The 27,196-nt window shown below is 36.1% G+C and overlaps 1 protein-coding gene across 1 annotated transcript; it reads left to right on the top strand.

Annotated features, from left to right (window-relative positions):
* The first annotated feature begins 23 nt into the window (after positions 1-23).
* Positions 24-27,035, top strand: LOC111324908 (AP-3 complex subunit beta-2). The gene is made up of 31 exons (XM_088756812.1): positions 24-197; positions 304-379; positions 2,067-2,141; positions 2,287-2,382; positions 2,953-3,048; positions 3,929-3,993; positions 12,724-12,790; positions 13,012-13,194; positions 13,287-13,457; positions 13,593-13,690; positions 14,057-14,111; positions 15,540-15,611; positions 15,977-16,039; positions 16,889-17,021; positions 17,254-17,306; positions 17,464-17,520; positions 18,096-18,206; positions 18,495-18,560; positions 19,160-19,267; positions 19,670-19,748; positions 21,593-21,711; positions 21,843-21,942; positions 22,183-22,281; positions 22,531-22,643; positions 23,033-23,141; positions 23,296-23,414; positions 23,843-24,028; positions 24,248-24,290; positions 24,635-24,719; positions 25,224-25,321; positions 25,689-27,035. Exons 1-31 carry the CDS (start codon positions 112-114, stop codon positions 25,988-25,990), a joined length of 3,183 nt encoding a protein of 1,060 aa, XP_088612938.1. The 5' UTR covers positions 24-111; the 3' UTR covers positions 25,991-27,035.
* The last annotated feature ends 161 nt before the right edge of the window (positions 27,036-27,196 follow it).

Below are 27,196 nucleotides of genomic sequence, written 5' to 3'. Positions count from 1 at the left end.
TCAGCTTCATACAAAAGACTGGGACTGAGTCACAAGGAAAATTTCCACGACGGCAGCCATGTTTGATTAGCTTGGTCGAAGATTTCATTCATTGTTTCTAGTACTTTGAATATGTCTTACAACGCTGAAAAACCGGAAGGAGACCCAGATGCTCCTGATGCAAGAGCTGGGGGATTTTTTTCTAGTGATTTTCAAAGGTAAGTTTCGTCCTTTCTGTATGATTTGCACTGACCTGATCGATGTCTCCTACTTTCACGAGCTTTCGATTTCCAGAGGTGATCAAAATCTCAACTTTTATTACAGACATGATGATTTGAAAAGTATGTTAGACAGTACAAAGGATAGCCTTAAATTGGACGCGATGAAGCGGATTATTGGGGTAAGTAATGATTTTTATCAAGGTTTAACAGGCATGATAGCGGAATTCGAACAACAGTATGTTTAAATCTGGGAGCATAAAAAATGTTACTACGATTTCCATCCTTTCGGTCTTCTGGTTCTCATTGTAACTTAACGTTGATTATTTGTCTCATGGTTTTGTGATGGTAACTAGAGTGTGTCAAAAGCAGGACTTTGATATACCTAACCTTAGCTCATTTCTTCATGGATTTGTAGACACCTGAATCCAAAAATGTACAGACAATTCATTTAAACAGTAGTGAAGTAGTCGACATGCTAATAAACTCTGATTTTTTCTCTTTAATAGAAGATGAAAATTCATATTACACTGAATGCACATCACTCAACATTGAAAAAAAGAAAATGAAGATGTTCTGTAGTTTTGTTCATGAAAGCTGTCATGCTTTAACATCCTCTTTTTTATTGATCATGATCATGTTCTGTGCTTATACATGTTATGCTACAGGAAGAATTTTTGTGGTATTATACTCTTTATATAACAGTATCAATTTACTGCCCTATCACTTTGTAGAGCCCTTACTTTCTGTCCTTGAAGTGGCCTTTGTTGAGGATTTTAGTTGAAACAGATTTCTCAAAGAATGATTTATAGGTAGTTTGCAACCAATCTTTAGAGACACAGGTAATGATGGTGAAAGGAACAAATGCTGGAGGACGAACAAAAGAAGCTAATGAGATATCTATTGTTTACGTCCACCAACATGGCGGTGATGACCTAACGTGGAAACCACCTATTGCCACAAAACACCTAAACTTTTTGGGTTTACTGGTCCATAACAGCCAAAGCCTCAATGGAAGTTAATAGATGATATCAAACATCACTCACAGCTAACTTCCATGGTTTAAATAAATATAGCGAAGAAAGAGAAAAGAGAACTGTTAGTAGTGATCCATAAAATTAAAGTTAACACCTCTGAATACAACATTGTTCTTAAAGTATTCAATGTGAATATGAGGAAGAATATGATTATCGAGGGGTAATGAAACAGACTTTTATTTGTAGGTGGAGAAGCTCTTAGACCCAGTTGTTGGGATCTTTGTTGACCCCTTCCCATAACCCACTCTGGATAGTGGTAGAATATACAATAAATTTTTAAATCACGATGGGAAGGTGAACAAATTTACCAATCTGTCTTGTATTTTCGGAACATCCCATTTGGGTTAGTGCCTTGATAAATTGATAGAAATAATTATTGCAGTGTCAGTACCTTGTCCTTAGGTTGTTATTGAAGAATCAATGAAAGCTAGTAAATGTGCTTGAGTCATTTGAGATGATCTGTGACTAGTTATAAAGAAACTAATTGATAAGTAAAAGGTATATTTCTTGTAATTGTTAAATAAATAAAAAAAGTTGGTTGATTATCAACCATAAGGTCCAGTGTTAGCCTCCCGATATACACAGTAACTTTCTATGAGATAGAACTCATGCTTAAAATTTCATTTCTCCTCATTTATAGTGTGACAGTTATTTCACATTCAGTACTTTGAAGATGAAAATCATCCAAGATGTACTAGCATCCTATCTGGGATGAGAACAGTTCTTTCAGACACCTCATGTTAGGGAATTTGTAACAAGTTACTTTACCCATGGGTTCTTAGAGGGGTTTCTTAGTAACTTATGAGTCAGTGACAACCTCTTTTGATTGTAGATGATGGCTGATGGGAGAGACATGTCAGACCTTTTTGCTGCAGTAGTAAAAAATGTTGTCTCTAAAAACGTTGAAGTAAGTGATTCGTTTTTTGGTATTTAAGGGACATTGTTAAATGTCTGCATTACTATTTTGTCTCCTAACTTCTCCTTTGGATTTAAACAGTAACAAGGATTTTAACATATGCTTTCTAACCCAACTTTTTTTCTTATTTTGGCAGGTTAAAAAACTGGTTTACTTGTACCTTGTCAGATATGCTGAAGAGCAACAAGACTTAGCTCTCCTCTCTATAAGCACATTTCAGAAAGGACTGAAGGTTGATCAAATTTATGCGGATAAGCAACTGTTGATAATATGAGGAATATACATGATTAGTATAATTTCAGAGCTGAGCAAAGAGTTTCCAGTAATCTGATTGGTCGAGCGGTTCCTTATATGATGCTATATAAACCGCTCCATGTGGTTTATATAAAATGTTAAAAAACTAAAATGTTAATAAATGTTACTAAAATGTTATGATTTTAGAAATTTCTCTGTTGTTCAGCTCTGAAATTATTATAAAACAGTTATTCACCTCAGGTTTGGTGAATATTGAACATTGAATAATTCCCTCGACTTTGTCTTGGGGATTATTTGACGATATTCACCTTGCCTTCAGCGAATAATTGTTAAATGTGAAAATACCTAGAAAGCGTGCTTGTCCAGACTGTTCTTAGCTATAAACTTACATTGTAAACCGCTACAGTACCAATCAACAATCAGTTTTGTCCTAGAAGTATGAAAATAATCATCCAGAATACTGCTTTAAAATAGTCTGATAGTCTGTCATTTTGGCCTTTTTTTTTACTCAGCAATAATTTTGTTGTCTTTGCCTCTTAATGCACAGGATCCAAACCAACTTATCCGTGGAAGTGCTTTGAGGGTTTTGTCAAGTATCAGAGTTCCTGTTATTGCACCAATCATGATGCTAGCAATAAAAGAAGTAAGTAAATGCAAAGATTGTAATAACTGTCTTGAGCTACTGGTGGAAGACTGTTTGTTACATTTTATGTTTAATAAGCTATACTTGGAAAGGCTGATCTGAGAGAAGAGAGCAATATCCATTATCTGCCCTGGTGTTAGCTATTATGAGGATCTTGTTATTATGAACTTTAAGGAACTAGCTTTCTACCATGACAAAATATGTGAGTCACTTTTTCACACAATTGTAAATGACAACAATCACCGCCTTTATAAGTTATTACCTGCACCACACGAATCTACTTATTCATTAAGGCATGCATGACCTTTTAACATGCCATATTTTAAAACCGACAGTTTAAGAATAGCTTTTAATTATTATCTTTTCTTTCCTTAAAGCGAGTAACTTATAGGTTAGAGTTTTTGAATTTCGTATTTTGAAAACCTTTTTAGCGTCTCACCTCTTGTTTACTTTTTTATTCTTTTAATTAAGATAGATTAGTTATTGACTTTGATCAACAATTTAATTTTTGTAATGTGAATACACAATTCAGTTTTCAAACTGCCATGTGTTTATGAATTAATAAACTTCAAACTTCAAACTCAAACATAATGAGAAATTGAACTTTCATGTATGCAAATAATTCAACTGGCACGTATGAGTTAACAATTAAAATCAATTGGAAGGTCAGTTCTTAATTAAAGTTGGATATCAACCTGAACAGGAATCCAATGTGGACATTCACAATAATCATGACATTGCTAATGGGGTCTGGCAAACCCCCACCCCTGGTCTTTGCAGTGTGAGATAGAAATGGGTAATGCTTGCATTAAGATTAACAAAAATATACCTATCAGGAATATTAGGAGACTAGTAAATATTTTACTATTACTTTCTTTAGGGAGTTGCAGATATGTCACCTTATGTTCGCAAAACTGCTGCTCATGCCATTCCCAAACTTCACAGGTATGCCATTCTTTATGTTGTGTAGTAACTCAGTGACATTCTAACACTCCCAGATGATATGGCAGTCTCCTAGATGGGCAAGTCATTAGGAAAAAAATATAGCCACAGATTCTGGCAAAAAAAAAGCTACCCAGCGTCAACTCTCCCCCTTCCCAAAAATGGTCCATTTTTAATGAGTATCTTCTCCATAGTCCAGCATACCATGGAGTTTGGTGCAAGCTCTGTCTGAGCTACAAAGTTACATTGGGGCTGAGGAAATTCTTAGTGGTTTCTTTGTTCTCATTTTAATGAAATAAGTGATATTTTGAACTACAGAAGAAAAATTAAGCCTGAAAAAATTCAGGCTTCTTCTTTGGGAAGTTTTCTCAGTCTATGGGTCAAAGAAACCACCAGAATTTTGCCTAGCTCTCAACATTTAGCTGTTACTGGGAGATATTGGAAAAACTCCCTTGGAAGTTTCTTTCCAATTTCTCTATTTGAAGGTCACCTGCAAGGATTTTTATTACCATAAAAGCCCACAGATAAGCCACACCCTGAATTTAGCAGCTCAAATTTTGGAAAAAAAGTTTTTTGATAGAAATGAAAAGAAATCCAAAGTCAAGTCTTAAGAAGTCTTCTTCATCCACTGTTTATCGAATGCAAACTCATTATTAACATGGTAAACACATCCCCATTTAAAAATGTACTTCACCGTTTTAAAATGTACTTGACATTTTAGGAATCTTAGTTCCTGAATGAACCAATCAGATCTCAAATACATTTTTAATGAGATCTTTGGGAAATAAGTTACTGTATCAACCAATCAGATTTGAGTTTGTAATATGAACCTTACTCTTCAGGAACGAAGTTCCTCAAATAACCAATGACATGAAAGAATATATGCCATGTCATTGCTAAATTAAGATTTGTCTGTTTTATTTAAGTCAACACCAGATAAAACAGATAACAATAGATGGGACATTCTGCTAAAGTGCAGTAATGTTTCACATCAAACTGGATGCTATCTTTAGTAAAATATATATTCTTCTTTGAGGCTTTACTATTTTTATTTAGCCCTCGACATGTACAAGCTTTTTGTAAAGCTTTGTCACAGTTGTAATTTTACAGTAAAAATTAGTTCCATTCATTGTCTTTCACGTACCATAGAAATGTTTTGAATACACTGTGGTTAACACAGCGATGGAAACGCGCCTGATTGCATAAAATTCTACAGAAATCGTTGACAGAAAATGCCACCAACAGTTTTGCCGCGCTTTTTATCTGCGCCGAAAGCCGAATATTAAGAAGGCGATCAAATGAACATTATCTTTTGTAATGACTGTCAAGTCATCTTCGGTTAACGTGCAAATGATCGTGACCCCCTGATAAAATTTCTTAACCTCATTATGTAAACGACACGTTCTCACAAAGCGAGAAGATTTTACGAGCTTTCATGTCACGAATGTGATAATGGCACTACAATCGCCACGATACCGTAACGCTTACTAGAAAGTAAGCAAGGACTTGACCTGTGGCCGCACGAGAAACTTTATCACCTTACTTTTCCGCCCTATTTTGGGATAGACAACGATTGCGTTACATGATTTTTGCAAAGGATGTAAGCCGAATTGAAGCAAATCATGTTACCGAAACACAGCTAATTACTACAATATTTACGAGGTGAATTAATCATCAAAAATTAGAATAATTCGTTTAACATCTTCCATAATCAAATGCTAGCAGTTAAGTAAACTTGAACCTTTGCTACACAATTTGTAAATAATTATTCTGTTACATGTTATGATAATCCAATGAAATTAACTTACCGGGCTTGAACGTCGTTCGGATCGCGAAATTGCCATTCTCCATTCAGTTTCCATGCCAAGCGATTCAAAATTTCTAATTTTTAGAAGAAATTGCATTTTTTAAAATCCAGGTTTTGCCTCCATCTCGGATAGGATGTCCACTCATTTCGCGCCATAAGGTAATTTTTGGCGGGGAATAGATCAATACCTGGTGTTTGTCGCTGTGTTTTCTGAAATGCATTCCCGACAGATTTAGCCATGTTTTGAGACAGTTAGAATACATTCAGCGTTCAAGAAAGCCACAGAATGAAATTGATTTTGACATACAAGAATGAGGCTCGTTTACAAGAGTCCGATCTTGCGAAAGTTATTAATCGAACGCAGTTAATTTCACGGGAAGTCATGTTGTGACCTCAGCAGCATTGTTTTCCAATCTCAAGTCAAATAACCGCTTGCTGATTGGCCAAAACAGGAACTAATTTCATGACCGCGCGAGTCACCAACTACCACGTAGAATACTTATAAGCCAGAAACTATCAAAATTATTTAACATATTATAACAGGAGTCTATTAAGCAGAAGCTTTTGTTACACAACACGATGTTTGTGTTAAATCATGCCCGCACTGCCTTCTTTCAAGTAATTTTTTAAACTTCCGTTCTTTTGTCGATCGAATCAGTCGGCACTTCTTCCCGTTTATGGAACCGGCTTCATCTTGATGAGATTTTCCGAGTTGTCGAAGGGGTCATAGTCCTCTTTAACCTGTGCTCAATGAAATAATTCGCATTTAGTTCGTACTTGAGACTGTCACCTCCTTCAAGGTGTCAAAATAATACAACACTCAGTTGTTCTTTTTAGCAATGTTTTTCACATCTGTATACAGTCGTCGATACAATGCACATTACGCTCAGCAAAATGTCCACATTTGCGAGATATCTTAACAAATGTCTAAAAAAATCCTCTCTACTCTTAATTTTATTATTATCCACCTTGGCTTCCGAGTTGCTGATCGTCCTCAGGCCTCAAACAGCTCGAAGCTTACAGCGTTTCAGTTGGTGAATCATTAACCACTACATTATGTCAGATTACATTCGTTTATCCCCTTTCGAATGTATGGTCGATAAAATAGTTCGTATTCAGTTGCTCGAAATGCCACCTTTTTTTAACTTGTGTCTTGACTTACGTCCAAGGATTCAGTCTAATTCTTTATTTCATCAGTAGGTAATGTTGCTTCTGAGTTGGCGATCGTCTTAAAATAGCTCGAAGCGTCCAGGCTTCGAGTTAGTAAATCATTACATCATCACTAATGTCACACTACATTCAGTTGTCCTTTTTCGAATCTGGTGTTGTGAAAATTCATCGAAATTTCACCTCCTTTAAGATTTGGTAACAAAACGTATAAACACATATGGTGCACGATCCTCTCAGTAGATAGCGCTATTTAAGCAATAGCGAAAATGAGACCTGAAAAAAATCAGGCCTGTACGGGATTCGAATCACTGACCTCTGCGATACTAGTGCAGCGCTCTACCAATTGAGCTAACAAGCCAACTGGGAGCAGGCCGTTAAGTTGTATCCAAGTTCATTGTATCCAAAACGTATAAAGCGATATCCTTACAACTCTTCAGTTTATTAATAGGCAAACTCACTTTTGAGCTACAGATCGCTCTGAAGTAGCTTCACTCTGCTTGATTATTTCAGCGTTAAGCTTTTTTAGAAGTCGAGAAAGGGGGTCGCACTAACGATTCCGATGTTTGAATTTGACTTAAGTCCTGTCTTGACATCATACGTATGAGACATGCTGTAAGTGCCCTTTTGTTCTTACAAGTCACCACTGTGGTTTTTGTGGTGGCCGAGGCACCTTTTGAGATCAGTCAGGCTGATGTCCCAATTGAATCGGTCCTGCCTCAAAGCAGGTCGTACCTTGCCGGATGACCTTGATAACAATATTGCGTGATGTTCTACTCCGTACCAAACTCTGTTCGTTCAAGAAATTCGCATTTATTTGATTGAAATGCCACCTTCTTCAACATGTCTTGACAAATTTCGAAGGATACAGTTTAATTCTTAATTTTAGAAATTGGCATTGTTGCCTTCGGGTTTATAGTCGTCTTCAAACAGCGATAGCTCAAAGTCTACATGGGTCAAATTAGTGAACCACGACAATCATACAACACTCAGTTGTCCTCTTTCGCAATGAATTGTTTGTGATCGGCCCAAACAATCTGCCTAAAACTCAGCCAAATGTCAACATTTTCAAGATATCTTTATAACTGTTTAACAATCCCTTTTACTCTTCATTTTACTAGTGTGTTACTTTGCTTCCAAGTTGCTGATCGACTTCAAATAGCTCGATGTGTGCAGCTTTTGAGTTGGTGAATCATTACATCATTACTAATGTCAAATTACACTCGCCGGGTTGTTCTCTTTCGCATCAAGATTTGTAGGGAGTAAAATAAATCGCATTTTGTTGATCGAAATGTCACCTTCTTTACCATGTCTTGACATAATTATATCTAAGGATTGAATTCAATTCTAAATTTCACCAGAAGGCAATGTTGCTTCCAGCTTGATAATCTTCAAACAACTCCAGGTGCACCAGGTTTATAAAACTATTTATCAATAATATCATGCTGCACTCATTTTTCCTCTCATACAATTCTTTGCGGATCTGTCGTCGAAAAAACAAGTTCCATTTAGGTTATCAAAACGTACGTAGAAGGATTCCGTTTGATTCTTCACTTCACCAGTAGGCAATGTCGCCTCTTAATGCTGATCGTCTTCAAGGAGCTCGAAGCTTACGTGATGAGCTTAGTCAATCATTACTTCAATACTAATTTCATTCTACACTCAGTTGTCCACTTTCCGACAGCTTAAGGAATCATTATCGATCAAATAATTTGCATTTAGTTCATCAAAATATCACGTACATTACAAACATTCTAACTCATTTCACTCTTCAGTTGCTATGCGCTTTTCCTACTGAGGTAGGAGTTCAAACCTTCTCACCCCTTTATTTTATTGGATATTTATTGTCAGAATGCGACCTTAGACGGAACCTGCCTGCCCCACTCTTACAGTCCAGAGGCTTTGTGTCTTTGTTTCAACGACCAGAGTTTGGTACGGAGTAGAACATCACGCAATATTGTTACCAAGGTCATCCGGCAAGGTACGACCTGCTTTGAGCCAGGACATTCAATTGGGACATCGGCCTGACTGATCTCAAAAGGTGCCTCGGCCACCACAAAAACCACAGTGGTGACTTGTAAAAACAAATGGGCACTTACAGCACGTCTCATCCGTATGATGTCAAGACAGGACTTAAGTCAAATTCAAACATCGGAATTGTTAGTGCGACCCCCTTTCTCGACTTCTCAAAAAGCTTAACATTGAAATAATCAAGCAGAGTGAAGCTACTTCAGAAAGATCTGTAGCTCAGAAGTGAATTTGCCTATTAATAAACTGAAGAGTTGTAAGGATATCGCTTTATACATTTTGGATACAATGAACTTGGATACAGCTTAACGGCCTGCTCCCAGTTGGCTTGTTAGCTCAATTGGTAGAACGCTGCACTAGTATCGCAGAGGTCAGTGGTTCGAATGCCGTACAGGCCTGATTTTTTTCAGGTCTGATTCTCGCTATTGCTTAAATAGCGCTATCTACTGCAAGGATCGTGCACCATATGTATCTAATACCGCAGTTCAAAACATATGAACTTCATATATTTCATTGTATCTGATTTATCACTTTCACGGGTTTATTACGAATCAACTTAACGGCCTGCTCCCAGTTGGCTTGTTAGCTCAATTGGTAGAGCGCTGCACTAGTATCGCAGAGGTCAGTGATTCGAATCCCGTACAGGCCTGATTTTTTTTTCAGGTCTGATTTTCGCTATTACTTAAATAGCGCTATCTACTGAGAGGATCGTGCACCATATGTGTTTATACGTTTTGTTACCAAATCTTAAAGGGGGGGAAATTTCGATGAATTTTCATAACGCCAGATTCGAAAAAGGACAACTGAATGTAGTGTGACATTAGTGATGATGTAATGATTTACTAACTCGAAGCCTGGACGCTTCGAGCTATTTTAAGACGATCGCCAACTCAGAAGCAACATTACCTACTGATGAAATAAAGAATTAGACTGAATCCTTGGACTTAAGTCAAGACACAAGTTAAAAAAGGTAGCATTTCGAGCAACTGAATACGAACTACTTTATCGACCATATATTCGAAAGGGGATAAACGAATGTAATTTGACATAATGTAGTGGTTAATGATTCACCAACTGAAACGCTGTAAGCTTCGAGCTGTTTGAGGCCTGAGGACGATCAGCAACTCGGAAGCCAAGGTGGATAATAATAAAATTAAGAGTAGAGAGGATTTTTTTAGACATTTGTTAAGATATCTCGCAAATGTGGACATTTTGCTGAGCGTAATGCGCATTGTATCGACGACTGTATACAGATGTGAAAAACATTGCTAAAAAGAACAACTGAGGTTGTATCATTTTGACACCTAGAAGGAGGTGACAGTCTCAAGTACGAACTAAATGCGAATTATTTCATTGAGCACAGGTTAAAGAGGACTATGACCCCTTCGACAACTCGGAAAATCTCATCAAGATGAAGCCGGTTCCATAAACGGGAAGAAGTGCCGACTGATTTGATCGACAAAAGAACGGAAGTTTAAAAAATTACTTGAAAGAAGGCAGTGCGGGCATGATTTAACACAAACATCGTGTTGTGTAACAAAAGCTGCTGCTTAATAGACTCCTGTTATAATATGTTAAATAATTTTGATAGTGTCTGGCTTATAAGTATTCTACGTGGTAGTTGGTGACTCGCGCGGTCATGAAATTAGTTACTGTTTTGGCCAATCAGCAAGCGGTTATTTGACTTGGGATTGGAAAACAATGCTGCTGAGGTCACAACATGACTTCCCGTGAAATTAACTGCGTTCGATTGATAACTTTCGCAAGATCGGACTCTTGTGAACGAGCCTCATTCTTGTATGTCAAAATCAATTTCATTTTGTGGCTTTCTTGAACGCTGAATGTATTCTAACTGTCTCAAAACATGGCTAAATCTGTCGGGAATGCATTTCAGAAAACACAGCGACAAACACCAGGTATCGATCTATTCCCCGCCAAAAATTACCTTATGGCGCGAAATGAGTGGACAACCTATCCGAGATGGAGGCGAAACCTAGATTTTAAAAAATGCAATTTCTTCTAAAAATTAGAAATTTTGAATCGCTTGGCATGGAAACTGAATGGAGAATGGCAATTTCGCGATCCGAACGACGTTCAAGCCCGGTAAGTTAATTTTATTGGATTATCATAACATGTAACAGAATAATTATTTACAAATTGTGTAGCAAAGGTTCAAGTTTACTTAACTGCTAGCATTTGATTATGGAAGATGTTAAACGAATTATTCTAATTTTTGATGATTAATTCACCTCGTAAATATTGTAGTAATTAGCTGTGTTTCGGTAACATGATTTGCTTCAATTCGGCTTACATCCTTTGCAAAAATCACGTAAAGCAATCGTTGTCTATCCCAAAATAGGGCGGAAAAGTAAGGTGATAACGTTTCTCGTGCGGCCACAGGTCAAGTCCTTGCTTACTTTCTAGTAAGCGTTACGGTATTGTGGCTATTGTAGTGCCATTATCACATTCGTGACATGAAAGCTCGTAAAATCTTCTCGCTTTGTGAGAACGTGTCGTTTACATAATGAGGTTGAGAAATTTTATCACGGGGTCACGATCATTTGCACGTTAACCGAAGATGACTTGACAGTCATTACAAAAGATAATGGTCATTTGATCGCTTTCTTAATATTCGGCTTTCGGCGCAGATAAAAAGCGCGGCAAAACTGTTGGTGGCATTTTCTGTCAACGATTTCTGTAGAATTTTATGCAATCAGGCGCGTTTGCATCGCTGTCTTAACCACAGTGTATTCAAAACATTTCTATGGTACGTGAAAGACAATGAATGGAACTAATTTTTACTGTAAAATTACAACTGTGACAAAGCTTTACAAAAGCTTGTACATGTCGAGGGCTAAATAAAAATAGTAAAGCCTCGAAGAGAATATATATTTTACTAAAGATAGCATCCAGTTTTATGTGAAACATTACTGCACTTTAGCAGAATGTCCCATCTATTGTTATCTGTTTTATCTGGTGTTGACTTAAATAAAACAGACAAATCTTAATTTAGCAATGACATGGCATATATTCTCTCATGTCATTGGTTATTTGAGGAACTTAGTTCCTGAAGAGTAAGGTTCATATTACAAACCCAAGTCTGATTGGTTGATACTGTAACTTATTTCCTAAAGATCTCATTAAAAATGTATTTGAGATCTGATTGGTTCATTCAGGAACTAAGATTCCTAAAATGTCAAGTACATTTTAAAATGGTGAAGTACATTTTTAAATGGGGATGTGTTGGTAATAGAAAATACTTCAAAGTGTTACCCACAATCTTAACACTTTAATGTAATGAACATTGTTTCTACCAACTTTGGCATATGATTGGTCTTTTTCTGGTATTTGTTGACAAGAATTTCTTTATTCAACACAGTTTTTCCATAGATTTTTGCATTACAACAAGAACGTGCGCAAAACATTCGAAGCTTAGTAACCAGGCATTAGATCAGAAGCGAAAATGGACATTCACAACACCTTTTTCAAATGTTCCCTCAGATAAGCTGCATCCCCAGTTTCTAGCAACGATTTTTGGAAAAAATGCGGCTTATCTGTGGGCTTTTAAAGTACTTGTATATGATTTATTTATAATTAGTATCATTTTAATTCATTAGGTTAGAGGTATTTTGTTAAGCATGAATTGGAATTGCATTTCTTTCCCTCTTACAATTTGGTTAAATCATGAATAGAAACAAGAAAATTAACCAGAAGAAATTATACCTTTTCAGTTTGGATCCTGAGCAAAAAGACTGTCTTATTGAGGTTATAGAGAAACTGTTGAAAGACAAGACAACGGTAAGGATTGAACAAATACTCAGTGTGCCATGTTTTATTTTCCAAATGGCCTGGATAGCATTTCAATTCTGGTTATACTAATGTTACTGCAATGTTTTTAGCTTGTTGCAGGAAGTGCTGTAATGGCTGTTGAAGATGTTTGCCTGGTGTCTTACATTTGTATATGTATGACAGATTGCATTTCAATTCTGGTTGTAGTAATGTTACTGCATTGTTTTTAGCTTGTTGCAGGAAGTGCTGTTATGGCTTTTGAAGATGTTTGCCCAGATAGAATAGATCTGATTCACAAAAACTACCGCAAATTGTGTAACTTGTTGATAGACATTGATGAGTGGGGTCAAGTTGCTGTCATCCATATGCTCACAAGATATGCTCGAACACAATTTATTGACCCAAACAAAGAGGTGAGGTTGTCTATTTGGACTGCAGTAACTATGATTATAGGTTTGATAAATTTAAGTACAGGTAAGGTATTGATAAATCAACTTTGTTTTAGCTTTTATCAGAGGAAGCCTTTTATCCTCAATCTGAAAATTCTGATGATGACGACGATGATGATGATGATGAATCTAGAAAGGAACCAAAGAAGCAGCCATACATGATGGATCCTGATCATCGTCTCCTTTTGAGGACATGTAAACCACTTCTTCAGAGCAGGAATGCTGCAGTAAGTTTCTGTGTAAACTAGGGAATCTACAGTTTGTAATAATAAGTTAAGACAATAAATAGATTCTTCCTTGTAGCAGAACTTGTCAGTATATGATAGTGGATACTTGTATGATCTTCTGTTTTTCATTAATAGGTTGTGATGGCAGTAGCAAGAGTGTATCATCATTTAGCACCCACAAATGAAGTTGGAATTGTAGCACGTTCCCTAGTCAGACTCCTTAGAAGTCACAGGTTTGTTTAAAACTATTGACCAACTTAGTGAGACACCCTCACTTTTAGATATACCTTTATTGCAATACTGAACATATCACAAGGGACATGCAAAGAGTTATAGACACAATTGGACTTCTATTCAGGAAAAATGCCACTTTTGTTAAATGGGAATGCCAAATTTCTGGTTTGGAAGTTAGAAGTTAGTGATAATCAATTTTGTCACATATATAAGTAAATTTTACTTGAAACTATCAAAGAGTCAAACCTCAAGAGGGACTTAGAATAGTGTTTCTAGTATGCAACTATGCAACTAAATTTGAACTAATTTTTTTCAACATTAAGTTCAGATTTTTTACTTTACAGTCTTGTTTTTTTTTCTTCCAGGGAGGTCCAAAGTGTTGTCCTCAGTAATATTGCAACAATGTCTTTCACAAGAAAGGTAAAAAAGTGACTAGTATCTGAATTTGCTGTACCAATTATCACCCCCAAATCACACATTAAGGTTACAAGTTAGAATAAAGAGAATGATCGCCTTGATTGTTAATTAAACAAGTTCTCCTTATCAGCACCTTAGGTCATGTATAGGGAACAGCATGGAGAATATACATACAGATAGTAGGGTGTACAGGGTTAATGGCTCTCTTAGGTCATGTATAGGGAAGAGCATGGAGAATATACATACAGATAGTAGGGTGTACAGGGTTAATGGCTCTCTTAGGTCATGTATAGGGAACAGCATGGAGAATATACATACAGATAGTAGGGTGTACAGGGTTAATGGCTCTCTTAGGTCATGTATAGGAAACAGCATGGAGAATATACGTACAGATAGTAGGGTGTACATGTTTAATGGCTCTCTTAGGCCATGTATAGGGAACAGCATGGAGAATATACATACAGATAGTAGGGTGTACAGGGTTAATGGCTCTCTTAGGTCATGTATAGGGAACAGCATGGAGAATATACATACAAATAGTAGGGTGTACAGGGTTAATGGCTCTGTTAGGTCATGTATAGGGAACAGCATGGAGAATATACATACAGATAGTAGGGTGTACAGGGTTAATGGCTCTCTTAGGTCATGTATAGGGAACAGCATGGAGAATACGTAATACAGATAGTAGGGTGTACGGGGTTAATGGCTCTCTTAGGTCATGTATAGGGAACAGCATGGAGAATATATGTACAGATAGTAGGGTGTACAGGGTTAATGGCTCTGTTAGGTCATGTATAGGGAACAGCATGGAGAATATACATACAGATAGTAGGGTGCACAGGGTTAATGGCTCTCCCATGTTTACTGCTTAACTGTCATTTTATTTTTTGTCAAAGTAATGGTCACTAGTAAGTAGAATACACTTTTTTTAACGAAAAACATTTTTGCTTAAAAGCCCTGACGGGGTTGCAGAAAGCAGCTCAAATAATGGTTATTTTATTATTGTTTATCAGGCTTTATTACACGACTGCTCTATTGCCGGTCAATATTCTCTCAGTATTGGACCGGGCACTGTCCCAAATGGTCCCGAATGATACTGCACCTGTGTCCCTTTGAACTTCAGTTGTGTAATAAATCTCTTATTATCCAAGCTTGCTCGGGACCGTACTGGAAGAATATCGGCCCTCGGTCTTTTTTGTATGGACATCCATACTGTCAAGACCTTGGGCTGATATTCTCCCAGTACGGCCCTCGCACTTGGTTAATAAGATATATGTATTGCTAAGACATCAGTTAGTATTTCAGCAAATGTATTTATGATACAAATTATGACCAACTTGTTGTTTATGTTTTTAATAATCCAATATCTATAGCTGGTTGTGCAGCATAAATTTTTGACAGGAAATAATCTGTTGATAACTTTTTTTGCAGGGAATGTTTGAGCCATACTTGAAAGGATTCTTTGTCCATTCTAATGATCCTACACACATCCGTTTATTGAAAGTAATTATTCAGTTTACTAATGATAGGTCTGAGTAATTTGGAGTTTTTCAGTAAACGGACATCATGGGTTCTTTATATATATATTATTTTAAGTTTATGACACCCTGTCATGTGATGTTACTCTTTCAGTGTTTGTAAGTAAATCACAAGAATAAAGCAAAATTAATTTTCATGACCTCTCATAGCTTCTTTTTAAAATCTAACTTAAAAGGCAATAGATGTTGAATTATTTCAGGCTTTCCCTAATATTATCATTATTATGTGCCCTAATTAATGCCTAACAAATATGTATTGCTTAGAAAGAAGAAGAAGCTACCTGTTCTGTGTGAATGTGATTTTTCTTTCTATTCTTGTCTTCATTGTAGCTTGAAGTTATGACAAATATTGCCGGAGAGACAAGTATTGGTACAATACTTAGAGAGTTCCAGGTGTACACTCATGTTTTTTTTTTTTTAATTTTTTTTTTTTTAAGTAGCTTCAAAATGTTTCATGTAAAGTAATTAAAAATGTTTATATTATCTTCTGTGCATGTACCAAGGCAGTGACAGCTAATGGTTAGGATGCTGAGCTTGCCATCTATTTGTTATTTATTATCTTCTGTGCATGTACCAAGGCAGTGACAGCTAATGGTTAGGATGCTGAACTTGCCATCTATTTGTTTTGGGGTCAACCTACCTCCGGTCATCCTCACCCTGCTATTTGCTGGAATTGTTCTTTCTCTTTAAGTCCATTTTTCATGGCTATTTCCTACATATAAATATAGCTAATTGGTCTTGACTACTTCTGACAATAGGCCATTTTACAGTTGTGTACTTAGTTGCCAAGCCTTTGATTCAGAGTGAGGCTAAAGATGACCTTGTTGTGATAGAGACCTGTATCTAGTTAGCATGATAACAAAGTGATTTACATTTGAAAGGCAGCAAGGTTTCTATCATAACAAGGTCATCTCTAGCCTCACTCCCATTCAAAGGCTTGGCAACCAAGCACACAATTGTAAAATGGACTATTAGGATTTTAAGCAACTTTTGTTTTATTTAGAAATTTGTTTCTCTGTTTATTTGTGTTGACCATTAAAAGTAAAAAACCTATGATTGAGTGGTCCTTCGTATTGCTATGAGCAGTAATGTCAAAAGTGTTCAGAAGGTCATGATTTTATGTTTGAAGGCCCTCTCTCATGCTCATAATAATACTATTATTATGATTCAACTGAGTAATTGAATTTACAATCTTTCTGATCAATGCAAATTAAATTTTTTTATGTTTTTTTTTTCTTTCAGAGCTATATTTCCAGTCCAGATAAACAGTTTGTCGCATCAACAATTCAAGCCATTGGGCGATGTGCCTCAAACATCTCCGAGGTTACAGAGACCTGCTTAGCTGGCCTTGTGAGACTGCTTTCTAATAGAGATGGTACGTAAACTTTTTGTGATGGCTACATGCGAATCTAACTTGTACTGGTATTTACCAGGCTGTTTTGGTACTACCTGTTGATGTAACCTCAACACCAGTTGAGAAATCAAGCTTTAAACATTATTTAAAGGAAAAGTGAACATTGAAATTTAAGTACCAGAGTATAATTAATGCAGTCTGTATGATTCTGGAAAAGAATTATTCACTCTTGATTAATATTGATTGTCAACAGAGATAGTGGTGGCAGAGAGCGTAGTAGTCATCAAAAAACTTCTACAGCTTAAGGTAATTATGAAATGTGTTAAGTTATATTTATTTTGATTTTCAAAGTTACACCATATCATAATTTAATATGTCATGTTTTTAAATGCAATAATTTTTTAAACCTAAGTGGACTTGCTGTTTATCATTGGTATTAGACTTTTCTTCCTATTTTTTGCAGCCCAAGGGGAATTCAGAGATCATCATGCACATGGCAAAATTAGTAGATACTATCACGGTTAGTGTACATGTATGCAAGTCACTCCCCTTTCCAGTGATCAAGTCTCAAAGTTTCATATTTTCAAACTTATACCCCATTCACAACAAAGCTGTGTCATTGAATATGTTTTTTTTTTTTCAGAGAAGCTGTTTAAACCAATTGTTTGTCTTCTTCAAATGTAGCAATTGAAAATACAAGACAGCAATTACTTATTAAGTCCTATGGAAAATGTAAATTTACATTTCTCTGTTTCTGGTTTTCATTCAGTTAAATCCAGTGTAACTAAACATGTTTTGTTGTTGTGAATGGGGTATGTACTTTTACTGCTTTGACATAACTTCCAAGTAAATTTTGCACTTATGGCAAACCTTATTTTAATTGTGTTGCCATCTTGATGGTACAACATCAGTTGAACCCAAACTTAACAGGAAATGAAGTTATATTTCTCTGAATATACACGCCCTGCATTTGTTTGTTCAGTCAATGTCTGCTAGGCAAAAATCCTTGAATAAGAGTTCTCAGTTAATCCTGAAGCATGAGCAAGGTTTATTTCTCTTTATGAAGTGTTGTCACAGCTCTTATGTTTGAAATAGGTACCAATGGCTAGAGCAAGTATTCTGTGGTTATTGGGAGAATACTGTGAAAGAGTGCCCAAGGTAGCACCAGATGTTTTGAGGAAAATGGCAAAAACATTTGGATCGGAGGTAAGATATACCTGGTACTGTATGATTATGGATAAACTTCAGTTAAAGTAGACTGAAAGTGACAATAACCCCAGCATTTGTCAAAAATATAGTACTGTCATGATAAGTGGTTGTATAAAAAACTTGTTGAGTGGTTGAATAATGGTAGTAGACTGAAAGTCATTTGTTAACTGCAACTGCAGATTTGTCCCACAATTTTAGTGGATAACTAAAAGAAAGTTTGAAACACAACATAATTTGAATTCAAATAATATATCATAAAGATAAGGTGTATTTTCATAACTGCAGGAAGACATTGTCAAGTTACAAATTTTGAATTTAGCTGCAAAGCTCTTCATCACAAACCCTAAGCAGGTATGTAGTACACTAACATATTAAGTAATTTTTTTTTCCAGATGCATATTCCATTTGTATTAGAGTTTGACTAATATAGCCTTTTGGGAGAGGTTGATAGGGGTCACTTTTTTTTTTTTTTTCTTGAGAAAGGCTTTAAATTAATGGAGCTTTGCTGCCCATAGCCTGCATTGCAGCTGGATGTGTCACACAATCCCTGTTGTATACCGGCAGTTTAGCCTGTCTGTGACGCAGGCTATGCTGCACACAAAGAAACATAAAAACTAAATATGCTATCAATAACTTAGAAAGTCTTAGACCCAACAACTCGGGAAAAGAACAATACTTGAATTCATATTTTGAATAAATTTATGTAATGATAACCACCTCTCACCTCCTTTCTTATTCAGGAAATATATATTATTAGACGTTTTGTTGTGTAGTATTGCTGAACATTTTTACGAGTTGTGCCGTATTTTGAAGAGCCCATAGGGCTCTAACCAGTTCTGGAGTACAAATACCGCGTGATCTTTGTACTTGTCTATGGCGTTATTTGTACTCTACAGAGTGTAGTTGGATAATAACAACAAACTTTAACATTTGTGTTTTATCCCTTTCAGACAAAACTTCTTGGACAGTATGTACTGAACCTTGCAAAATATGACCAGAGTTATGATGTTAGAGACAGAGCTAGGTTTTTACGCCAACTGCTCATTCCAAGTGATACGGTGAGCCTGAAGTGTTTGATTTGTTATCTCCAAATCATGAGATTCTCTTTTCCTTTAAATGTTACTAAAAATATTAATGAATAAAAGCTTGTCTGAGATCTTATGTTTGAATTGTACAAGTTTATTTCACATTCATATTTTCTCATCAGCTTATTCCATAGTCTTATAATAATTGTAAATGAACTAAGATGTGTGCATGTACATAATTTTATTTTACAAAATTGCAAGGGGAATTGGATACTTCATTAATTACTAGCAAAGGAAACACAAATGGGAAAAAAAAAACTAGTGATAAAAATGTGTGGGAACATAGATGTGTGAAAGTTATGGTTTCCCAGTCTATTTACCTACAGAATTCTTAAAACCAGCTTTCAATCATTTTTGCATTTCCACAATTTGTAGGGAGGTCATCTTAGTAAACATGTGAAGAAGATTTTCCTGGCTTCAAAACCACCCCCAATAATACAATCAGTGTTTAAAGGTGAGGTGTATTAATTGTCATGTCAAACTAACTTAGCGCACAGGCAGCCCAAGCTCACTACTTGAAAGGCAGACCTGACTCTTACAGTGTTATGCAACGTTTTATATTTATAAAGGTTTGTATGGGATGTTATCAGTTTGCCTCAAAAGAGAGAAAAAATGTCTTGTTTTGAAAAAAAATGGATTTACCTTATTGCCTTGTTGTTTTCTTTGTTGATTACCAGCGTCTCAGGCCATTTTGAAGCATTTTTGGCAAGTAAGTGATATTTTGGTGTTCAACTGCTAAAATAAAGACAAGGCTGGAAACCCATTTTAGAAGTGTCCGTCGCCCGAAGTGAATAATTCCGCCAAAAAATTACCACCAGTCTCGATTCCTCCAGAAAATCAAAGCAGAGATGTCGCAGTTCCATTTCCATTCACTCAATTCCCAATTCCTCCCACAGATCTTTCACTAGTGATGCTTTTATCTCCAGTTCAATAGGCTTTCCAATTTTGAATTAGGCTCGTTGAAACAATCGTGGCCCAGTTTGCTGGTCACATAGTATGTCGGGTAACAAAAATAAGCCTGGTGAGGGTAGCCAGCAGCCTGTAGTCGACAAACAAACCAGTTAGCTCCCCTGGTCCCTGCTGGCCACTGGCTACCCTCGCCGGGCTTATTTTTGTTACCCAACATAGTATGCAATCGGCGAACGGGGTCACGATTGTTTCAATGAGCCTAATTTGAAATTGGAAAGCCTATTGAACTGGAGATAAAAGCATCATGAATGAAAGATCTGTGGGAGGAATTGGGAATCAAGTAAATAGAAATGGAACTGCAACATCTCTGCTTTGATTTTTTGGAGGAATCGAGACTGGTGGTAAGGTTTTGGTGGAATTATTCACTTCGGGCGACAGACACTTCTAAATTGGGTGTCCGGCCTTGTCTTTATTTTAGCAGTTGAACACCAAAATATCGCTAACTCGCCGAAAATGCTTCAAAATGGCCTGAGACGCTGGTAATCAACAAAGAAAACAACAAGGCAATAAGGTAAGTCCATTTTATTTCAAAACAAGACATTTTTTCTCTCTTTTAAGGCAAACCAATAACATCCCATACAAACCTTTATAAATATAAAATGTTGTGCAACACTGTAAGAGTCACGTCTACTTTTCTAGCAGTGAGCTTGGGCTGCCTGTGCTTAGCGCAGTTTGAAAAATTCAGCATCTGAAATGTACCAGTCAAGTTTAAAGGCAAATTTGCAGGATTGATACAAGTTGATTTCTTACATTTATTATCTCGCTATTATGCCTATATCTATATTGTTGAACTTCTTAGTCGATATATTCCAGCACGAAACCTCCGTTCATCAAACATGAATCTACTTGAGGTCCCAACAATTCGAACTAAAACGTATGGGCAAAGAGCATTCTCCTACGCTGCACCATATTTGTGGAATCAACTACCTGAATGCATAAAAAAACGCCGAATCTGTTGACTCCTTTAAATGCTTATTGAAAACTTATCTTTTCAAAAATTAAGCCACCAGATTTTTTTTGATATCGTACGTTGTCAAATATATGTATAACACGTAATAATTCATTAGTTTAGATAGAGTAGCGAAAATTGCATGTATAGGATTTTTATTGAAATTTTGTTAATTGTAATTGTAAAGCGCATAGAGTTCAATTTTAATGTGCTATATAAGAACTTATTATTAAATTAAATTATTAGGGTGATGGAACATGCAAAATATGTCTCAACTTTACACTGTAGAACAAAGCAAAAATGCAGCAAGTCTTTGAAGTTATCCTTTATTCAAGTTCAATAGTGTGTTTGCATTACTTTTTAACTTGTATTCTTTTTAGATCGCCAAGGGTTCCAAGTTGGTTCTTTGTCTCATATGATGAACCTCAAAGCTAATGGTTATCAGGAATTACCCCATTTCCCAGAGATTGCTCCAGATCCTTCTGTGAGAAACGTAGAAGTGAGTACTGAATGCAGTTAACTTGATGTGACATCAACACTTACCCCTACATACCTTTATGTCTCCTACCTGTTTTGTCAAGGGCTACCTAACTGAATATGAAATATTTTGTGGCTGTTTTTGCTTTTAAGATTGAGGCAGTATGGGGAATAAGTTCCAAGAAGAAAACTGGCAAAGCAAAGAAATCTTCATTTTACTCTGATTCAGAGTCAGAATCAGGCTCGGAATCAGGTATGGAAGGAGTCGTGATATGTTTTTTGTTAACTTAAATATAAAGGTGTCAGTGTTTCAATAGCTCCCAACTAGAATACTGGTGGATACCACCTATTATCCAAATTCTATTGTACAGCTGCTTTTCAACTCTTCAATGAAAGAGATTTTTTTGGGTACATGTGTAGCATAGGAGAAAGAATTGGTTCTTTTTCAAAGTCACATATTTATTGAAGTTTATTTTTTTAATCTCAAAATCAGAGAGTGATAGCGAGGAAGAAAGTGGAAGTAGCAGTGGATCAGGGGAGGAGGATGATGGTGGGGATCAGAGCAAGACTGAATCTGAGGCATCTACAAAAGGTACTGGCTACAATATCTGCAGAATAGGATCATGTGCATAAGTGACAGTTCTTCACAGAGATTCAGGTCTGATGGCACATTCTTAGTTTGATCCACAGAGAAACTTATTCAGGCCTATTGGTAGTATCCTTATCTATGCACAGATATGAGAAAACAGGCATCTGTGACTTGTAACATGGACTTAAAAAAACTCTAGGATTATAAATTTTTCAGAAAATATTCAATTTTTGAATGCCTCTTCCTTTTCAGGTGATAGTGAAGAAGACAGTGATGCAAGTGAAAGTGAGGAGAAGTCATCCTCAGAGTCAGAGACAGATGAAAGCAGTGAAGACAGTTCAGATATTTCATCTGAGGATGAGAAGGTTACCCTCATTAGATTGTTTCATCTGCTGGTTGTTAGCAAAAATAGTTGTAATGGTTAAAGCAGTCAAAAATTTGGTCAAGCTGTCTAGCTCTAGTCTGACTGAGGTCAAGGTGTTTTAATTTGTTGTTGTTGTTGTTTTTTTTTTATGGGGGAAGCATTTCCTATCAATGACTCAGGAAATGGGGAAGTAGACCTTATGGTGGAAAAACATTTAATGTGGGTAGAGGTTTGTGGGAGTGAAAATAGTCAATGCTGTTTCTTGTGAGGAATGCGAGAATAAAGTTTAGCTATGTGCGAGGCTCATGTACTTGCATATGTTGAAAGACTGAAAATTTTTAAGCAAGCTGTTTTAGTCTTAGATGAATTTTGCATCCCATTCTATTTCAGATTCCAGTCAAGAAACCTAGGACACCAGTTAAGACTACCAAGCAACAAAAATCACCTGAAGGAAAACCAGCTTCAGACAAAGGAAATGCATTGTTGATTCTTGATGACTGTAAGTACAACCCACATTCTCAGTAACTTAACAAGACACGGGTGATATAAATCATTTAATATCTGATCAGTGGATAATTATCTATTTCTTTGTTTTGTGGGCACATCCTAGTGCTATCTTCTTCAAATAAAAGATGATATGATTTTTGTTGCAGTAAATGAACCAGTGACTCCCACTGTAGGCTCGAGTTCCAGTAACATAATGTCACCAAGTCTGGCCTCTGAGATTGAATCTTTATCATTTACAAATGATGTACCTACTGTCATCGCCCCAGTGAGTGAAGATGTTGTACTAAAGGTCACAGCCCAGTTGTTCAAAGGGCATGTAACTTTATCCAATGGATAAATCACTGTTCAGTGGATAAGTGTTAACGAAACACTCTACCATATCCACCAGAGAGAGATTTATTCAGTTGATAGTATTATCCACCCTTGGAACAACCTGGGCCCTATCTTTTCACATTCACATGATGAGCAAAAACTTTTCAGATGTAACTTTTTTAGAAATTTTGTAATACTTAGTATTAACTCTGACATGCAGGAAGCAGGACTCAATTCTCATTGAGAAGATATTTCAGATCGAAGCCTTAAAATTTCTATTTCCCCCTTTTAGATTTTTTATTTGCACACTTAACATGAACAAAGCAGTGTGGTTCTTGAAATTTCTTAGGGTCATAAAATGTATTTTTTTTCTTTGAACAGCTTAGTCAAAGCTTTTCATCTGCCAAATCACATGAGCTTCTCCATCGAATGCAGGGCAAAGGACTCAGTGGCAGTTACAAGTTTACAAGAGGTCCTTGCATTTATTCCACATCCATGGTAGCTGTGGAAGTAACACTGGTCAACAACTCTGAAGCTCCCATTTGTAATATTTTTGTGGAAGAAAGGGCAAGTTATTTTTATTATCATTTATCCTTTTACTTGTTTTAGGTTTTTAGAAGGTCATATGTCTTTTGAAACCTTTAGATTGAACAGAGATATCAAAACGTGAACAAAATCTTCATCAGTGCTTGTAGTGGTTTAATTATGTTAATAATATGGAACCAATTGATAACTTTGTTTGAATTTTTTACTTAAACTAAGTTTGTTTCTCTTTTTGTGGTGTAGAAACTAGGAGCAGGAATGAAAATGCATGACTTTCAACCAATTGGTAAGTTACAGGCCCAGGCTTACTGCATTACATATACTTAGTGTTAGAGAATTCACCATGGATTCTCCTCCCTCCCCATGTGCAAAATATAGTTCACATCTGTCAAATTGAACTAACAATCAAGCTAATGTTAGTTGTATTGATGAAAAAAATATACCTTGGTAAACAAAATAATCAGGTTAGATTGTTTGTATGTACCTCTGGTTGTTTGACTTCATCTACAGATCTTATGTTTGACATTTAGTGGAGTGGTTTTCCAACTGGTCATCACTGTGAGCATGATGATCATTCTTTACTTGTTCCATGAACTTATCTTTTTTTTTTTTTTTTTATTTCTCATCTAGCATCACTTGCACCTGGTGCAACAATTGCAGTGACTGTAGGAATTGATTTCAATGACACAACTCAGCCTGCTAGTTTTAGTTTGTGGTGTGTTAGTTTTCCTTACTGATTTATTTTAAAGTTTTAAATGAAATTTGCATCAAACTTTGTGCGTGGTACTAGGCATTTTAATAAAACTTGTAGTATCATTTTCATTCATGCAGAACTCTCAGATTTGCAGACATAACTTAACATTTGGGCTGTAATTTGAACTGACCTCTGTAGGTTGTCATTATTCAACTAAAATGTGTTTTGTCAGTGTCCCACTGTTCTAATGCAGTTGCATTCAATTTGGTTCATCAATAATTCTGTAAAACTTTACTTTAATAATGGTATTATTGGAAGTGGAGCAGGTATTGGATCCAAAATGAGTTTTGAACAGTTTGTATAAGCTGTTACCTTATCCCAGATACATGTGCATGTTTGGAAATGTATTTATTGAGTCATTGTGTTACTGACAAAGACAATTAATCTAAATGTACCAGTATTTTACTTGAGAACAAGTGGGAGATCTATCCTAAAAAGGACAATATTTATGTGGTTGTCTTTCAGCACACAATCCAGTAGGTTCCCAGTTAGCATCAAGGCACCTGTTGGTGAACTGTTACAAGCCTGCCCCATGACTGAAGCTGACTTCTTGACCAAACAAGGTGGCTATAAATTACCCTTGCCACAATCTTCTTAGTTTGTTCAAACTGGTTGCTTTCACCCACTCCCCCCAGTACTTTGTGTTTTTTGAAGAAAGACAGAACAACACATTGGTTCAGTCTATTGATCATAATGGTATAACTCTAAAAACAGTTTGTTTTAGTGTATATATGATGTGATTCAACTTAATTCTTGGTTTAAATTATGTTTAAGTTATGTTTTCCTTTGTTCTTTAATGTGGTAAGAAATGACAACAAGCTTGAAACAAAGTAACATTTGACCCAAAGCTAGTGTTAATTAAATCACAACATTTACATCACTATTAATGACAATAACAGCAGGATTTTACCTTGACAAATTCCTCTGTAGGTAAACTTCGAGGCTTAAATGAGAGTTCTGGAACAGTAGATATTCCTGCTAACCTTAATTCTGAAGAAATGGTATGTTCAAAAGTAAAGGAGGCTGCTGCTATTACCTACATTGGAGCCACATCCCTTTCTGAGGGGGCATCAACATACAGATTTGCAGCTCGCACCATATCTGGAGGAACACACGTTCTTGTGACAGTTAAAGTGCCCGTTGATGGAAAAAGCAGCTCCATAACAGTGAATTGTGAAAAGATGGCAATTAGCTCTATGCTTGTTAAAGAAATAAAACAAGCTTTGCAATGATATCAGAATTGAATAGTCGTGTAATTGTCTAAAAAAAAATTTTGTTGTGAAAGAATGCACAGTAACTTTTCTCCTTGTTATCATAGGTCATGTTTTTTCCTCATAGATACAAGAGTCTTAGAATGTTGTCAAGGTTACACTTGATTGCATTATTTCTTTAACTGAGAGATTTACTGTAATGATAATGAGATATTTTAGTTAGCAGATGAGAACAATGATGGAAAACTCAGTTTGAAAATAAACAAAATATTACTGCTAGTCATTCGTAGTGGGTATCATCTGCTCTTTCATAACCACGGGCAGTATTGATAGATTAATTGAATAATTAATTGGATGACTGATTCTCTCAGTTTTGAAATGATATTAAATTCAGTCACCTTTCCAACAAACCTACTAGAATACTGTTACCACAAATTTTCATTGAACATGGCTAGCCAAAATTCATAGACATCATCTTTAAAAACACATTCTAGTTGATTCTAGGCCCTCTTTTGTTTCTAATGTGGTATGGTTTACATCTCATTCCTTGCAGGAAAATAACCAAAACTGGCAGTGTTTCCATGGTTTTATCTTTTTACCATTCAAAATTATTGTAAGTTCAGTAAATAATTGCCACACAAGTCTTGTTCATCAAAGCCAGCATAACTCACAACAGTTATGTTGCCAGTAAAATGAGTAATTAGCCAGAAATTCCCTCTAGAGTAGAAAAGAATTTCATTCAACCACAACTTATTAAATAATGGTAACAATGTGAAGGGAGTCATTAGTAAGTGAATGTATTGATTATTGGAGAAATAATCAACTCTGATTTTGGAAGATTTCTTGTACCTTTCTTTCTCTCACTAAACATTAAAAGGTTTGGTCTTCCAGAGACTTGACCTGGATTCATCCAATTTTGAGGCGAGGGGGGGGGGGTCAAATCTAAAGTTTAAAGTCTTGCAAGGAATTTAGAGAAGAGTTTGATGTACATAAAAATGTTGAGTTAAAGTGAAATGAAAAGAAAAGTATTCCACAATAAACCATGACAGAGAATGTGGTTATCATTGGCAGATTTCAGTGATAATATTTTTTCTTCTTCTTTATTCTTCTTCATTCCTAGTAGAACATAGGTCCTCAACTAGAGCATGCCACCTAACCCTATTTTGTGTAGTGCCCTTTGCCTTATTCCACGTGAGGTGTTTCCTCTCCAACTCTGCAATTATCATA

Source organism: Stylophora pistillata, chromosome 4, assembly GCF_964205215.1.
Source record: "Stylophora pistillata chromosome 4, jaStyPist1.2, whole genome shotgun sequence".
NCBI classification, from domain to species: domain Eukaryota; kingdom Metazoa; phylum Cnidaria; class Anthozoa; order Scleractinia; family Pocilloporidae; genus Stylophora; species Stylophora pistillata.
Note: the sequence above shows the minus strand (reverse complement) of the source record. Positions and strands in the feature narration are given on the sequence as shown.